The following is a 16,932-nucleotide window of genomic DNA, read 5'->3' as shown; positions in this document are numbered from 1 at the left end:
TGAATAACCTACATGGCGTTAATTAATCTCTTATAATAAACAGGATAACACGGTTTTCCTGCACCATAATACACTTCCGTCCATAGAGAGATATACATTTTGAGGATTTGTGAGGAATAGTTTCCTACCCATTGATTTGCGCCACTGCTTCTCGTCTCCATGGCAACAGCGGTGTTGTTGAGAGGACCTGTTGCATGGAAACATTGCGCACTTCTGGAAAGAGGCTTCCACTCCTGCTAGCCGCTATGCTTTCGCTCTTATCTTGTGTCTATAAAAGGAAGTTAAGCTTGTGTATTTGAAATGTAAGCTAGGTAAGTGTCTGCCACTCATTGATAACATTTCAGAGAGCTGAGATATGCTATCTATTGTTAATTGACGTAGCTAAGGAAAATGTTAGCAACTACAAAACAATGTTTGCGCGCGTGTCATTCATGAGTGCGTAAGTGGCGACCAAGCTGCATCTGTAGTTAACATGCGGAATTCATGCATACAAAAAACAGAAAGTAAGGTAGTAGCGTTAACGCCATGTAACGGGATAAGGAAGACTTTTATTCCGGCATTTTACTTAGAGAAGAAAGGCAACAGACGATGTGAGAAATCCACTCAGCATCTCTCATGTGAGTTTGGTATCTCAGTGAATTCGCTCAGAAAAAGTTATGCTATTAAACAATTGTACACGTGCTTGCTGAAGTTATAGCCTACTATAAAGGGATTTATACGGCATCAACACCTGTTTAATAGTTCAACTTCAGGAACTCTTCAATATCAGCTTAAAAATGTCAGTCCATATTTTAACATTACTAAGTGGTAATTTAGCAACACATCCATCCTATTATTAGTTGGTGGATGTGTTGTCAAATTGTGACCTACATTTACTAGGCTTCTAAAGTTTTTACATCATAAGATGTCTGAAAAGCTTAATATCATGGATTTCTAGCATTTGTAAGAAGACTAAAATGTGTTGTAGCTGATAGTCTATGACAAAATGCCATTTTGGCATTGGCTTAAAAACATCTCTATTGGATCATGATAATATAATTCATATTTTTAATATCTATCTATCTCACACAGAGGAGATTGACAATAGTCGACTTTGATCCTGACAAGCCTGTTTCGATGTAGTGGCCAGGACAATGTGTTCTTACTCAGTTTGGTAATTAATACATAGAACATTCATGACTAACATTTTTTCAATCTGGCAGAGAAAAGACCAACCATGGCCGTCTCTGCCATCAGGAATTGGTGGAATACCCACCAGTTAGACAAATCTGACACCAATGACTCCAACACAGAAGAAGACGAGGAGGAATTAGCAGGGAGGAGGCAGTGTAAGTTATTTTCATAAACGCTGCATTTGGATACATGCTATGTGCACTGGGTTTTCCTGTTAGAAAGGAGGTGTTGTCAAACTTGTATTTGTTGCATCCCTTCCCCAAGGCTAGACCATTATATATTAAACAAGCTCTTTCACGACTTGAGATAATGAAAGCATTCAGGTGGAGCATAATCCCTTCTTAAATGAACAAGCTTGTGTGGTCTAGGTGAGGTAAGGACCCATAGGGGCAGACCTAATGAAAAATGTATACCCATAGTTCACCACTGGCAGAGAATGAGTGGAAAGACAAGTGAATTGAAGGTGTGATTCATGTCTCCTCTCAGTAACTATAAACTTAAGTCAGACTCTGCGGACCAGACAGCTGCTCGTAGACTTTGATGGCGGCCGGCCTGTTTTGAGTCTCAGGGCACCGCTGGACCTGGTTAGCTTCCCATCCATCTCCTGCCCCCGGTGGCCCATAGAGTGTGAGGTCATCAGTGACATCATCCAACACATAGGTAATACAACATTTTATTGAAAACATTATGTTGCTAGGCATGTTACATTGATAGAATGTAACACGGACTATTTAGCCAACCAAAATGTCAAGGTAAGGGTACTTGAAGGGGGGTTTCACATTTCATTGTATGCAACTTAATACCACCACTACATCTCTAAGTCCAATGTGTCCATGTCCTTTTTACTCTGCGATATTTTTGCACAGCTTTAGTTACTTTTCATATTACATTTTCCATTCCCTCCCTGTCCAGGGAAACCCATCCATCCCCAATTTGGTGATTAAGAATCTGAATGTTTCGGATAAACTGAAGGACTTTTAATAATAAGCCGTAATACACTGAACAAAAATATAAATGCAACAATTTAGTTTTTGCTCCCATTTTTCATGAGATGAACTCAAAGATCTAAAACATTGTAATGTTAAGGGTAATGTTGTGAATCGAGTGGCCTGTGTTCGTCGTCCATAACATACGCCTGCCCATAACCCCACCACCACCTAACCCTAACCCTCACACCAGATACTGACTGGTTTTCGGACCCCCCCAGACCCCCCCCCAATAAAGCAAAAATGCACGTTTCAGAGTGGCCTTTTATTGTGGCCAGCCTAAGGCACACCTGTGCAATAATCATGCTGTCTAATCAGCATCTTGATATGCCACACCTGTGAGGTGGGATGGATTATCTCGGCAAAGGAGAAGTGCTCACTATCACAGATTTTTTCAGATTTGTGAACAATATTTGAGAGAAATGGTTATTTTGTGTATGTAGAAAATGTTTTAGATCTTTGAGTTCATCTCATGAAAAATGGGAGCAAAAACAAAAGTGTTGCATTTATATTTGTGTTCAGTGTATGAAAACAACATAAGCTCTTCAATTAGTAAAACCCTGAAAGGGAACATTTAGCTGCATTATAAATAATTGTCATGCTTTGAAAACATTTCCGATTATACGATTAAACGTATCTTACTTTTGGTTTTGAATGCAGAACCTTTACTCGTAATAGATTATGTTCATCCAAAGTGCTAGTGATGACTTGTGTGCAGAATCATCTGGTACACATACCAGTCTTGGGTAAAAAAAACTTTAAAAAATCAGGAAGTTAAAGACAGTGTAAAACATGGCATGTCCTATTGCTATTTGTGTTACACTTATTAACACCAAGGGAGTGTGTGTTGTAGAGTGGGACCCCCCAGAGCCAGAGCCTTTCTACAAGGCCACAGGACATGAGAGGACCCCCATACCAGCAGGAGATGAAAGGGGCAAAGTGGTGTACTGCATTGACCATGGTAACTAAGGCTTTTTTTTGTACCACCAGGTTACATGGTGTGTTGTGTCGTCACAGTGTTACCAACACTTAATGCTTAACAAAGGAATACTTTGAGTTACTTCGTTCTACCTATTCCCCTCGGAGAGTAGATGATCTGTTTCAATTTAAAGGCCTTTTATAGCAAATAATGGAATACTTGTGACAACCTAATTCCTTAGTGCTGTAAGATTTGCACTGATATTACATTTTAAGTGCTATATAACAATCCCCAAGTGTTGTTTACAGGTTATTATGGGGAGAGTTGTGTTGGGCCTTTACATAGCTTAAGTGTTTCTGCTCAGCAGTGTTACAAAAGGTTTATCCTTTATTAGTTACAGTGCAGACATGTACAGTGATACAGCAGGAAAAAGTGCAGACATGTACAGTGATACAGCAGGAAAAGTGCAAATAAAAGAAGCATCAGTCAAATCTAATAAATAACCAAGTCAACAATATAAAACTAAATATAGTAAGTAGAGAGACTGAACAGTTGTGTTATCGTAGATAATAACAGAGAAATCATTTTCTGGATAAACAATGTAACCCTCTACTGCTCTCTGAAAAATAATGCAAGTCCATCCATACTTTTGATATGAACTTTTTCTTTTTTTTCTTTCCCTTTAAAAAGCCAACAAGCGTCCCTTCTTCTCCTGCTCCCGTGTCGGAGGAAACAGGGGGCCCATTAAGAGCGCCACTTCATATGACAATCAGACAGACTTCACCCTTGAGTTTGAGTCACGCTTTGAGAGTGGAAACCTCCAGAAGGCGGTGCAAGTGTGAGTCTCCGCAGCTTCATCTACTGATTAGCAGCTTTTTAACCATTACTGTATTTGTAAGTTATTACTGTGGTTCTAGCTTAATTTACACTCTTTCTCTCTGTTCCCCCCCACATCTCTTCTTCCCTGTGCAGGGGAGTCTATGACTATGAGCTCACCCTGCACACAGACTTGTACACCAGGAAGCACACGCAGTGGTTTTACTTCAGGGTCAGGAACATGAAGGCTGGAGTGCCATACCGCTTCACTATCGTCAACTTGATGAAGAGCAGCAGCCTGTATGTTCAGGGTATGAGACCACTCCTCTACTCAGAGAGGGCCGCCGAAGAGAAAGGTGTTGGATGGCTACGCACCGGCGCCAATATCAGATACTACCGCAACTGCCAGCAGGTAGGGGAAGTGAGTTTTAAAAATCAAAAAAGGCGTCAAGACTGGATTTTTATTAAATAAACCCATTCTCTACTAGCTGTGATTTCCGTTTATGAGTTAAGAATGAATATATTTTATTCAGCTTTTATGTTTTATTTTAAAGTTGTGCTTTCAATACATGAAAGTCCAATGAATGAGTCCTTCCACCCATTACCAAGAGAACAAAAGTAGAAAAAATCAACTGAAGTTCATTAAATTGCCCCAACCAGTGATAAATCTTTGTTGGTGTTTCCTATAAAAATAATAATAATATAAATGCTCTGACTCCCTAGTGTCATAAATGAACAAACACCGAAAGTAGAAGATTCAAACTAAAAGGAATTGTAAGATAGAAACAGTGAAGGAAAAAGGGACGGTGTTTCTGCCTCGGCATCATATAAACTGAAGCAAAATATTATATTAATATTAATTAACTGCTCCTGTGGGTATTGTCCACAGTATTGAATGTATTACATGTCTAATAAGTAACATGAAATATAATGTTAAGCGTTTTGAGCAATTGGAAAAAGTGCTAAATAAATAGCATGAATTATTCGTATTAGCACCCACCTTTGATCCAGACATCCCACTGAGTGATTAAATATACATTCAGAATATTGTATATTGTTTTTTGTACTTAGGATATGCATGTGCAAATGTTTGGCTCAAAAATGTACCTATAAGGGTCTGTGAAAGTAAATGTAGAAACCTCTTTTGTCTATCAAACATAACGCACATCAGAACAGAATGACTTCCCTCAATTGTTATTATTATCTGTCTCGTTTTAGAATACAAAAGACAACAACAGCGATACGCCCCCCCTGTTCTCACTCACCTGGACTCTCCAGTTCCCTTCTGACTCTGACACCTGCTACTTGGCCCACTGCTACCCCTACACCTACTCCCACCTGCAGCGCTACCTGAGGCGCGTCTCTTCCAACCCAGCCGTCGCGTCATACTGTTCACTGAGGGTGCTGTGCCACAGCCTCGCTGGGAATGCTGTGTATGTGGTGACGATAACGTCCCGGGCGGGCAGCAGGGTGGAGGGTAGGACTAAGAAGGCCGTGGTGGTGACGGCCCGAGTGCACCCTGGAGAAACCAACGGGTCCTGGATGATGGAGGGGTTCCTAGACTTCCTGCTCGGGGACTCAAAGGATGCTCAGCTACTCAGGGACACTTTTGTTTTTAAGGTGAGGGACTTAATGCTCCTTCCCTCACATCTCTCTTTATATCATCATTATGACTTCAATATTAAGTCATTTGTGATATTTCCAAACAGTAATTTTATAAAGTTGGATTAATTAAGATAAGATACAAATAAGAAGTACTTTAGTGATCCCAATTTGGGAAGCGTTGCAGCAGCATAAAAAGACATGGCATTGTACATTGGAGAAATTCAAAGACTAGAAATAAACAATCCAAAATGTAAACATCTCAAATAGAAATGAAATAGCAATAAAAAAGTAAAAAATATACATGTGGAAATACAAATGTACAGTAACAAAATATAAAGCAGATATTTTATATAATTGATATTAGGATGTTGTAATTGATAAGTCTTGTGATTTGTTTAAATGCTGTAATGCTATCCAAATAGCTTTTTCCTTATTGTTTTTGTGGTGCTGCAGGTGGTGCCGATGCTGAACCCAGATGGTGTGATCGTGGGTAATTACCGCTGCTCTCTAGCAGGCAGGGACCTGAACAGAAACTACAAGACGCTGCTCAGGGACTCCTTCCCCTGTGTGTGGCACACCCTAAACATGGTGGAAAGGTAGCACAGAACACATGCATGAACAAAACACATTTAAACACACACTCAGAATCAAGTTTATTGCCAGGTACGTTTACACATACAAGGCATTTGATTTGGTATCTGGTTGTGCCAACATAAACAATCAAAGAACATAAGTTGCAATAGTAAGTAAAAAAAGTTTAGCATTAAAAAGGAATACTAAAGACAAGTATTTATAACAAATTTAAATACACAAAGAACCTTAAAAGCTAATAAACAAAAACACGTAGGACAATGAACATATGACAATATATGGCAAACTACAGTGGATTATATTTTCCTACATAGAAAACAACTTGTATTGCATGTAGATGTACAATGTGTTCTCATCAGTCTTTAGCTTTATGTCAAAGTCAACTTTAATGTCAATCAGTTTACAGACAGAGATCAAAATAACGTTTCCAACAATCCCGAATGTAAAATCATACATATGTATAGAAATATGTATACAATATGTATATCCTATATACACAATCAACCGACACATAAAAAAAAAATACAACAGTCAATATATACAAAATAACAGTCACTTCAATATCAATATCTTTGGTGCAAGATTGTCCATAAAATGTGCATTTATTAAAGATTGTCCATAGCAGCGTAAAAAACAAACAATTGTGTCCAGTGGGGGCCGGGGGGAGAGAGGGGAGAGAGGGGAGCGAGTTCAGCCTCCTGACAGCCTGGTGTAAAAAGCTGTTCTCTAGTTGAGCTCGACCTCAGGCTGCGGAACCTCCTCCCTGAAGGCAGGAAGGTGAAGAGGCAGTTGGAGGGATTGGTGGGGTCACCAAAAATTCTGAGTGCTCTGCGGGTGAGGCGGGTGTTATAAATGTCCAGGAGTGATGGGAGTGAGGCACCGATGATCCTCTCAGCGGTGTTCACGACGCGCTGCAGGGTCTTGCTGCGCAGCTTCCGAACCACACCGTGATGCAGCTGCTGAGGATGCTCTCGATGGCGCCTCGGTAGAAGGAGAGCATGATGGAAGCTCCTGCTCTCTTCAGTTTGCGGACAAAGTAGAGGTGCTGCTGGGCTTTCTTGCTGATTGACGTGGTGTTGTTACTCCAGGAGAGGTCCTCGGTGATGTGCACCCCCAAGAATTAGGTGCTGCTCACCTGCTCCGCAGCAGTACCACCGATGGTCAATGGATGGGGGTGTTGGGTGTAGGTTCTCCTGAAGTCGACAACAATCTTCTTTGTTGTCTCCACATTGAGAAAGAGATTGTTGTCTGTGCACCACATGGCCAGCTGGTTCACCTCCCTCCTGTAGTGGGTTTCGTCGTTGTTGCTGATGAGACCCACCACGGTTGATCAAGTGGTTGGAGCTGTGGGTGGGTGTGCAGTCGTGGGGCAGCAGGGTGAAGAGCAGGTGGCTGAGCACACACCCTTGAGGGGCCCCCGTACTGAGTGTGATGGTGCCTGATGTGCTGTTGCCGACCCGTACAGATTGGGGTCTGGCAGTGAGGAAGTCCAGCAGCCAATTGCAGAGAAAGGGTCCGAGGCCCAGGTTATTTAGCTTGCAAACCAGCTGCTGGGGGATGATAGTGTTGAACGCTGAGCTAAAGTCTATGAACAGCATCCTAACATAAGAGTTTTTAGTGTCCAGGTGGGTGAGCGCTGGGTGAAGAGCAGAGGAGATGGCATCCTCAGTGGACTGTGCATGTTTATCCAGTAAATTGCTAAAAATGTGCATGTCGTATTTATAATTATTTGTTTTCAGGATACAACACATCATTCTTTACCTGTTCTGCTTGTGTCAGCGAGCAGCCAGTTTGTGTTGAGTAGGGATTAAGACTCTCACAGATTACGACCCAAGTGAACTAAACAAAAAATGTAATTCACTGCACAACTTGCAATGAACAGTGGTATTTAGTCTGCATTTACTTGCTTACTTTATTGCATAAAGCAGTCCAGTTATAAAATGATATCACTGCATTCACTTTTACTGGATTTTATCTAAACAAAAAGGGGCTTTTCCATTATACTAGATCAAATATATCTGCTTCAATTCATTGCTGTAAGGTTAAGAAACAGGAGGGATAGATGTAAAAGATAAGCAGTCTCATTCTAAAAGAGCCGCCTTTGATGCATACAATGCATTAATTTAGTTCTGTGAAATCAAACTTGTTTTTTTATTAGAAAGAAGAACTTTTTTAAAGGCTTCCATCCAAACATGGCTCATCCTCTATTTGCACGTTTCCTACTTCTCTTGTACAAGTTTCTATTTGGGATTCTGAAAACAAACCACAATGTATTCTGGCCCTTTCATGATTGATTCCCCCCCCCCCCCCCCCCCCCCCCCACAGGCTGATGGCTGAGACGGATGTCGTTCTTTACTGTGACTTTCATGGACACAACCGTAAAAACAATGTCTTTATGTACGGATGTAACAACCGAGGTGATGCCTCGCTGAAGCTTCATGAGAGACTCTTTCCACTGATGATGAGCAAGAATGCCGGTGATAAGGTTAGGAACTGTTTTTCAAAAACTCTTTGTAACATATATGTAGTCCGAGTCACATTGGGCTTGTATTTATATCATGACACCATGGTTATTAGAATAAATAAAAACTATAACGTCAGTTTATTTAAAATGTCTGTAACATCTTGATCACTCTTTTCATCAGTTCTCTTTTAAGAGTTGTAAGTTTCGGGTTCAGAAGAGCAAAGAGGGAACCGGACGAATCGCCATGTGGAGACTCGGCATCAAAAACAGCTACACCATGGAGGCCACCTTCGGAGGCTCCACTCTGGGTGAGTTTAGACTTTCCGAGTGTGAGTGTGAGTGTGAGTGTGAGTGTGTGTGTGTGTGTGTGTGTGTGTGTGTGTGTGTGTGTGTGTGTGTGTGTGTGTGTGTGTGTGTGTGTGTGTGTGTGTGTGTGTGTGTGTGTGTGTGTGTGTGTGTGTGTGTGTGTGTGTGTGTGTGTGTGTTCCCATGTATCTTGTATTTGGATCTTTCATGTGTTTTAATGTTAGGCGACAGGAGAGGAACACATTTTACTACTCAAGACCTGAAGTCCCTCGGCTTCTACTTTTGTGACACCCTGCTGGACTACTGTGACCCGGATCCAACAAAGGTGAGGGATAACGCAGCATGTCCACAGCTTAGAAATGATGTTAGACTCCTCGGTGTAGTCAAACAACATGATGCTTCAAAATATACCTTGATATTGTTTTTCAAAGCTGAAATGTTGTATCTTTGTGCCCGGTTAGTCCCAGCACTTAAGCTTAGGTTGCCCCTAAGTCTTTAAGGATGCCTTCGAAAAAAAAATGAGTTGCATAAAATCCCTTTCATCCTTTGCCTTAGCTACTTAAAGGTGACCTATCATGCAAAATGCACTTTTGTACGTCTTTTATACATGAATATGTGTCTCCGGTGTTCCAGGGAACTCACCAAGTGTCAGAAAACACAACCCTCTCTATTTTCCTCCATACCCAAATCTCTTAAAAAGGGGCTGCAACGGATCTGATACAGACTGATCCAGATTTGAACACTTCTATGACGTCACAGAAGTGGCGCTACGGCTATTGGGCCAACTCCACCAATCAGGAGGAGACAGCCACGGACATTGCCGTTCCAAAGCGCTGGAGAAGCTGTAGTACATATGCCAGGCCTGTAGATGGTGCTGTTCTCACAGAATCAGCCCATGCAAAGACAGTGTTAAATTGAGCGAAATGAGGAATGGCTAAAATGCATGATCTGTTTGGTATTTTGAAAAGTATAAATATGCCTTATATAGGTATTGTCCTACACTATATTATTCAAATATAGCATGATAGGTCCACTTTAAGTAGTTTATGCAACCAGGCGCTGCTTTTTAAAGGTGACCATTGTGTGTGTGTGTGTGTTTTTTCAGACCACTTACTGTCTGTCAGAGCTGGCAGCGTTGTTCAGGAAGCAGGTCAGCGAGAGGCTGGGCAAAGATCTGGGCACTGAATTTAACTTTTCTGTGTCTGACCTGGAAAGCAGGTGATAGTCATTTATTTGTTTATAAAATATGCATAACTTATACAAAATATGATATGTATAAATGTGCTCTCAATCAGCTTAATAAGACTGTTATTTGTTTGTTTGCTTTCACAGCACCAGTGGTTCAAATAGTTCTGATTCCGACGGACTCCCAGCTCATTTGATGAACCATACAGAGGTTCGCTACTCTTCCATGAAGTATTGTTTTATACAGTTGTTTAATGTCCTTGTAAAGCTTGTATTACATTTGGATCCCTTTGTGAAATGGGCCTTGAATCATGTTCTTCTCTTGTATTACTTTACCTCATTCTGCTTCTCTATTCCCCAGCAGACTCCAGTGAAGAAGAAAAATAAACGCATGAGGAGTTATAAAGAGAGGAACAGGCTGCGACCAGAGGAAGGGAGGAGTAAAGAACAGCCCAAAGTTCTGCAACGCAGCACAACCAATATTGTAAGTATACTAATATTGTGATATACTAAATAATGCATTATTTATTTCACACTTTAGTGTGGTTAACAAGACTAACGGTCTTTGCAGGGTTCCAACCTGCCACGAGAGGGAAATGTTAAAGAGGAGAGGCCTGTTGGAAGACACAGGAAAACATGGAAGGTATGAAGCAGGTCAATACTACCACGGAAATTGAATCGTAAAAGGCAGTGAAACAATGTTGGTTTAACAGGAACTAAACTAAGAGAGCTAAAACTAAATTGAATAAATATTGCCTGTTTAAATGCTTTGGGAAAAATCATTCAAATTAAGTTTAATTCATTTCCATATGTTTTAGCTCTATTATATTACGACTGAAAAAAATAAACAGCTAGTCAACTCGACCTTTGCATGCAGAAAAACAACTTTAAAAATACTTAAATATTCTAGTAAGATATAATAACATTCAACCAAGCTTGTTTAGCTCAACTGGGGTCTGAATGGAGATACAGGTGACTAGTTCCAAAGATGTCAACATTATAATCCTTCCTACACAGTTACAAACTGTAGCTTCATACTTCTGAGACATTATAGCTAGCCCTTACAGGACAAATAAATATACAAAAAACAAATCTCTCTGAAATCTGATTGTATTCTGAAAATGTCCTCATGATTACATTGCAAAGTCGCAACTATTACAACCTTTGTTTGAAGAGTTTGATACGTTTAGGAGTTGACAGCCAGACAGTGAAGGGAATATAGAAGATTTTCATAGCCGTCCCTACTGTATCTAATATTTCTTTCTTTTGGAAGGTGAATGGGCTGATAAAGAAAGCTGTGATCCCGTCTCACTCCACCCACCCAGGAGAGGTCAGTCATGTGACTCTGTGGCAGGGCAGCGAGCCTGTCAAGGTAAAGAGCCTCTCATACCTTCTTCAAGTATTGTCAGTATTTCACAATCTGTAATTTTCCACTGGATTTTGCTACATTTCTGTGTTTTAGGAGTATGGAAACTTGAAATCTGCATACCCGCATTTGAGCGTAAAAGAATGTCCACATCTCAGCACATACAGGACTGTGGCCACTAACACAGGTAATGCGCCCTCTGCGTCTAATTCTCAATTACATCCATTTTGTGCCTTATTTTTTAGTTATGGTTTACTCGTTGGTACCGACTCGTAAAGTGCAGTTAAACACTTTTTAAACATTATTTTGTGTAGTTCCCCCCCCCCCCCCAATTAGACATTAGGGTATATATGTCCCCTTTGAAACCCGAGTGAGCCTTTTTCTCACATTTGTCCTGTGGGTCCAACACATGCTAACTTCCTAATTTCCCCAAAGGTTATGCTGCTATATTTGGGTTTTATTTTTCAAATTCAATGTTGTTCCTTATCACTAACATAGTATACAGACTGTGAAATCAAACGAAAATCTCTCCCAAGCATTTGGTATGCGGAAAATAATCCAATGAAAAACAATGCATTATCTATAAACTGATATTAGATATTTCTAAATTCTAAAAATGCATGAAAATGTAATGATCGGGACTGATTGTTGTTCAAATTAAAAGATAAGGAGAGAATATTATTATTGATGGCAGTTGTTGTCCTCTAAGTACATCAGAGCATGGGGAAAGTACTGTGTAGCAGTCTGCTGTATATTTGACTATGACCTGTCTACAGGACAGTGGAGATGCTCCTCTCAGCTGCTGCACCTGAGTGCCGTCCTTCCTCAGTCTCCAAATGTCCTGCATCCCAACAACCGACAGAATCGCTGCCCCCGACAATCCTTGGTCCCCTATAATGTCTACAGAGGTGTGTCCGCATGCAGAGTAGATCTTGAACTGAATTCAATTAAAAAAGCTTCGTCATCTCTCACTCATTCAACTCAAAGTGTAGCTCTTACTGAAACGTGTCTCCTTCTTTCAGGTTTGCCACCTTCCCTTACAGCGCCCGACAGGTGAGCCTTATAGAAACGTTATGTATCCTCATCAATAGGTTGCAGATAACTACAGTATATGTTGAGGACGTACTTTCAGATTCATAGTGTTGTCTCTCTTCTCTCACAGGTCTTCCATGTACCTCAAGATGGTTCCAGACATTGTTCCAACCAAACGCTTGCTGTCAAATTTCCGAACTGACACTCTGCACGCTTTCCGAGACAGAAACTCAGAAAGTTCCTTTGTGCCTGAGGATTCCTTCCTCTCACACGCAGACACAACAAACACCAAGCGGCAGAGCGAGGAAGAGGAAGGAGATTCCCCAGAAGGTTTCAATAAGCACATATATTGTTCTAGTTTCGGAAATTATTTTTGAAACTTTCTTGTGAATATAGTGTCATGCAAAAGGTGTTTCTTCAATCTTTTGGACACAAATATCGTTGTTTTTTTTTATTGATCAGTTAGCTGATCTCCTGTCTTGATGATCTGATATTGTCTTTTCTTCAGTAGGTTTCTCACTGATGAGATGTTTACCCCTGGGAGAACGGAAGCAGAGAGAAACTGAATCCTGCAGCAGATTATTTGTGCCTTTTCTGAGAGACACAGACCTGAGATGGAAAAAGTAAATTCACTTTGAACCTTCTTGGGCTCTCTCTTTCTCTCTGTCTTTGTCTGTCATTAGCTCATTTTGTTAAACACCCCGGTTGCCATTGCAGTTAAGATATCAGGAAATAAGCACTGGTGTTTGTGCAATGGTTATATGACTACAGTTTACAATTTTTAAAACTTGTTGTTTTATCTTTTTCAATATCCTCAGATACTGCAAAGAGACCGTGGAGGACAAGAGGCACCTGGGTGTTTTATCCCCTGCTTCAAAGCCTTCTGGCCTCATGCAGATGGTGCCTAAGCGTCCACAGAGTGACTCCCTCCGTAGTTTTCAGACTAATAAGGACATCAGGCACTATCACTCTGGAAGAGAGAGCCAGATAAGAAAGACAATGGTAACACTGTCCCCACATTCTGCCTCACTGTAGGGCGGGATATTTATACATTTGGAACTACAGATTCGACTTTGTTTTTTAAAGGTTCATTAATTCAACAGATGAAAATACTCTGTTTATGACCTCCTTCACACAGATATCATAATGCAAGTTAAACTACTAATGTTGCATTCATATGGCAACCTTTGTTCAATGATGGCTACACAATGCTGGTCTTGTATCTACCATACGTTGCATTAGTTGCCTAATAAATGATACACAGGCTGTGTGTTTTAAACGATTCATTTATTGCAAAGCTACAAAAAAAACCAATATAAATATTGGGTACAATATAAAAATAAATACGTTCACGTTCTCTTTGATACTCAATTGAGGTGAGAAATGTTACCATGTACGACATGTAATACCAAAAAAGGCACATTATTGTTTGTTGTCTGAGTCTGGGAGGTGCGCAGTACAGATGTGTGGTAGACACGCAGCTTCAGAATTCAGTCAAACTGTCGGAGATGAAACTGCCTCTCTGTGTGTCTGACCAGGTCCCGCAGCGCCACGAACCCAAAGAGGGCCTGGATCATTCAGGAATAAATTAAACATTATATACAAATTAAAGCAGTGACAATCAACCAACGCCAAATATAGAAAACATGCTCAACATAACATTTAAGTATATGCAAAAACAATTGAAGTCAGTTTTGAAAAGGAATGCTATGGTACCTGTGTGAGTATGAATATGGCGAGAACTATGTGAACCCCCCTCTCCAAGGGTTGAATGAGAATGGCTTCATTGAAGAGCTGAAAGAGGATTAGTGGGAACTGCAGAAGGATGCTCAGCAGCCAAAAACCAGCCAGCTCCGGGACCTTTCAAACACACACGTTACATTAATCCCTGTCTGTTGGGTTACATTACATTATGTTATTTGGCAGACGCTTTTATCCAAAGTGTAGCATATCCCTCCGAAATATGGTCGTAGACTTTACTGATGATTTAGAATTGATTGAAACTCCAGAATCAACGTAAGAGCTTGTGCCTCTTCGGGGGGTGCTGACATTTAAACATACACTTTATTCTTTACTTTCTCCGTCTTTATATGTAGAAGATATTCCTTTTCTCCGTCATGTTGTTTCCATAGCAACAACAACTTCCTGTCAACAGCGTAAACTCGCCTTCCAAATAAAAGCATCTAAATAAATTAACCTAAATTACATTTAAGACACACTACTGCAACGAAAGTAACAAAAACAATATAATATCCTTTTCAGTTTCACAGAACACAAATTGGGTTATTTGCACAAAGAGACTCACAACATGTCAATACCATAGACATGCCTGTGGGTGAGTGTGGAGCCATTTTCCCTCCAACTGTATCTTTACATTTGTGTGAGTGATGCACCACCTTTTCTTGTAGGTTCCCAGCATAGCCGAGAAAGAGTCTAATGGCCTCGATCAGAGTCATCACGATGAGAACTGTGACAAGGATGAACTTGTAGTAGTCTGGCAAGGCAGGATACTGGTAGAAATGACAAATACAACAATGGAGTTAAGTAAACTGAATTTAAGCTAAAGACATTACTGTAAGTGACTTTTATGAAATTAGGAAATAGTCTGACTTGTTTACAGTTCACTTGAAATGAATGCCTGTAAAAACAACAAATGACCGCCTGAATTTGACAACAATAAGAATCAGCCTTTGGGGATCATTTGTTCACTTAGCTGCTACCTCAATATTTTAAATCAGCTTCTTTTGGTCACTGATACTTTTCTCCTGGGAAGTACAAAGTTTTGCGTCAAAGGTATTTAAAAAATAATGCATATTACAAGGATTAATTGTCTGTCGGTCATACAGAAGTGGTGATACACATCCATCTGCTCGGTGAGCTTATAGTGTTACTTGAACTGACTTTTAGAAGAGGATGTCATGCAGTCTGACAATGTGAAACTACTACTGATGGCCAAACCGTTATTCAATTGAGTCTGGGAATTTAATCAGTTCCTCCTTAAATAGACTATTATTTGAATCATATTGGCGACCCCAATTATCACGCATTTACACAACTCGATCATTTAACAATTAAAGTTTATAAATGATAACATTTGTCTTTCCCATTAGTCCTATGTCTTCACCCCCTCTATTTTACTCACCTCCAACCTCACTTTCTTTTCTTTTTTTTATCCTTAAATCTTTTTCAAATCATTTTATTTGGTATTCCATTGCAGTCTTTTTTTCTATGTAGATAATGTAGATAAATGTTATCAAATCAGCAAACAATAATTTATAGTAAGGACCATGTCCGGCCCATCCTCTTTTTTTTCTCCACATAGAGATATTGTCAAACCAGAGGGAATTTCTCGATATCGCAGCAGAATTTTCTTTAATAAAGGTCATTTTAAATGTTATATCAAGGTCTATATTTTTCATATTCCTTACTTTTAAATAACACATCACGTTTAGTGACCTCCCCAGTTGTTCCCCACAACAAGTGTACACAGTTCTTGTTTATTTGTTTATTTATTTGGGTGGGTGGGGGGAACAAGATGATTTAGTTTTATAATTAACCTGACTTTCTCTCTGCATGGCTTACCTTGAGTTGCAGCATTACAGTTTCACTGATCCACCACAGGGGGAAGAACCACATGTTAAAGTACAGAGACATCTGGAGGTGGAGGCTAGACAGAACCTTCTTGCCTGGAAAACAAAACAAAGAAACATGGATAACATACCCAACCCATATTAAGCAGCAGCTACTATAAAACTACGCGAGAGACACATATAGCTCAACCCAGGCTGTTATTTGTAAGCTAACATCAATGCTAATGTATCTTTAGCTGGGTTTACCGTGTGGCAGAAACGTGTCATTCTCTGCGACAGGCAGAGACCGACTCTGGTCGAACAACACATTCCGAGAGAAGTCTTCTAAACGTTTTCTGATGGTCTCCGACAGGTCCATGGTGTAAAATGTTTTCTGCTAAGCCCAAACATTACCAGAGGGAAAACACACCGCCCCTTCCTCAACACAATGTACGCTGCCGTCGTCTCCTTGGATACCAGAAAAATCTCGCGTTCCGCTCAAATCTCGCATGAAAACCGTCTTCTCGTTACCCTCAGTGTTTGATAAAGAGTTCCCCTTGTTCCTCAGTTTCATCAGTTGTGTCCTTGTTTAGTCCCTTAAAATGTTTTAAAGACACAATGTATCGCAAAGACAGCTATTTAAATGTTCTAAACGATTAACTGTATATAGCCATACAGCATAACAAAATCATCACACTTTCGCCCAGGGGTTTTACAACACATTCCGTGACTAACACGAAATACCGTGAAACTGGGTTGTCGTATTTTTTGCTGCAATGCTTACAAATCAAATATATATGTACATTTATATTTATCGCCAGGTTTCACGATGATATTGGACTAATAATTTAGTCAATATCAATTCAGATTGATTCATACTCGCACCCCTATTAGAGGGTCATTATTTTTTTTAAATATAG

The 16,932-nt window shown here is 40.2% G+C and overlaps 2 protein-coding genes across 4 annotated transcripts; one reads left to right on the top strand and one right to left on the bottom strand.

Annotated features, from left to right (window-relative positions):
- Window positions 1-176: 176 nt before the first annotated feature.
- Window positions 177-13,709, top strand: agbl2 (AGBL carboxypeptidase 2). Of its 3 annotated transcripts, none has more exons than XM_079681486.1 (22): window positions 177-311; window positions 1,203-1,328; window positions 1,660-1,833; window positions 3,013-3,120; window positions 3,769-3,916; window positions 4,051-4,306; window positions 5,113-5,514; window positions 5,953-6,095; window positions 8,416-8,575; window positions 8,736-8,862; window positions 9,085-9,185; window positions 9,966-10,078; window positions 10,193-10,256; window positions 10,407-10,529; window positions 10,617-10,688; window positions 11,319-11,417; window positions 11,508-11,598; window positions 12,188-12,319; window positions 12,434-12,464; window positions 12,574-12,773; window positions 12,952-13,066; window positions 13,262-13,709. In XM_079681486.1, exons 2-22 carry the CDS (start codon window positions 1,217-1,219, stop codon window positions 13,476-13,478), a joined length of 2,988 nt encoding a protein of 995 aa, XP_079537612.1. In that variant the 5' UTR covers window positions 177-311; window positions 1,203-1,216; the 3' UTR covers window positions 13,479-13,709. The 3 variants fall into 3 exon arrangements, with proteins under 3 accessions (XP_079537612.1, XP_079537611.1, XP_079537610.1); XM_079681485.1 differs by having other exon boundaries at window positions 4,051-4,315; window positions 10,410-10,529; XM_079681484.1 differs by having other exon boundaries at window positions 4,051-4,315.
- A 2-nt stretch (window positions 13,710-13,711) lies between these two features.
- Window positions 13,712-16,709, bottom strand: tmem17 (transmembrane protein 17). The gene is made up of 5 exons (XM_079681490.1): window positions 16,280-16,709; window positions 16,026-16,129; window positions 14,840-14,953; window positions 14,160-14,303; window positions 13,712-14,011 (listed from the first exon to the last, which is right to left on the bottom strand). The coding sequence occupies exons 1-5, from the start codon at window positions 16,389-16,391 to the stop codon at window positions 13,934-13,936; spliced, it is 552 nt and encodes a 183-aa protein (XP_079537616.1). The 5' UTR covers window positions 16,392-16,709; the 3' UTR covers window positions 13,712-13,933.
- Between the last annotated feature and the right edge of the window lie 223 nt (window positions 16,710-16,932).

This window comes from Notothenia rossii (genome assembly GCF_949606895.1).
Source record: "Notothenia rossii genome assembly, chromosome: 5".
Taxonomy (NCBI): Eukaryota; Metazoa; Chordata; class Actinopteri; order Perciformes; family Nototheniidae; genus Notothenia; species Notothenia rossii.
This window is presented reverse-complemented; position numbering and strand designations above follow the sequence as displayed.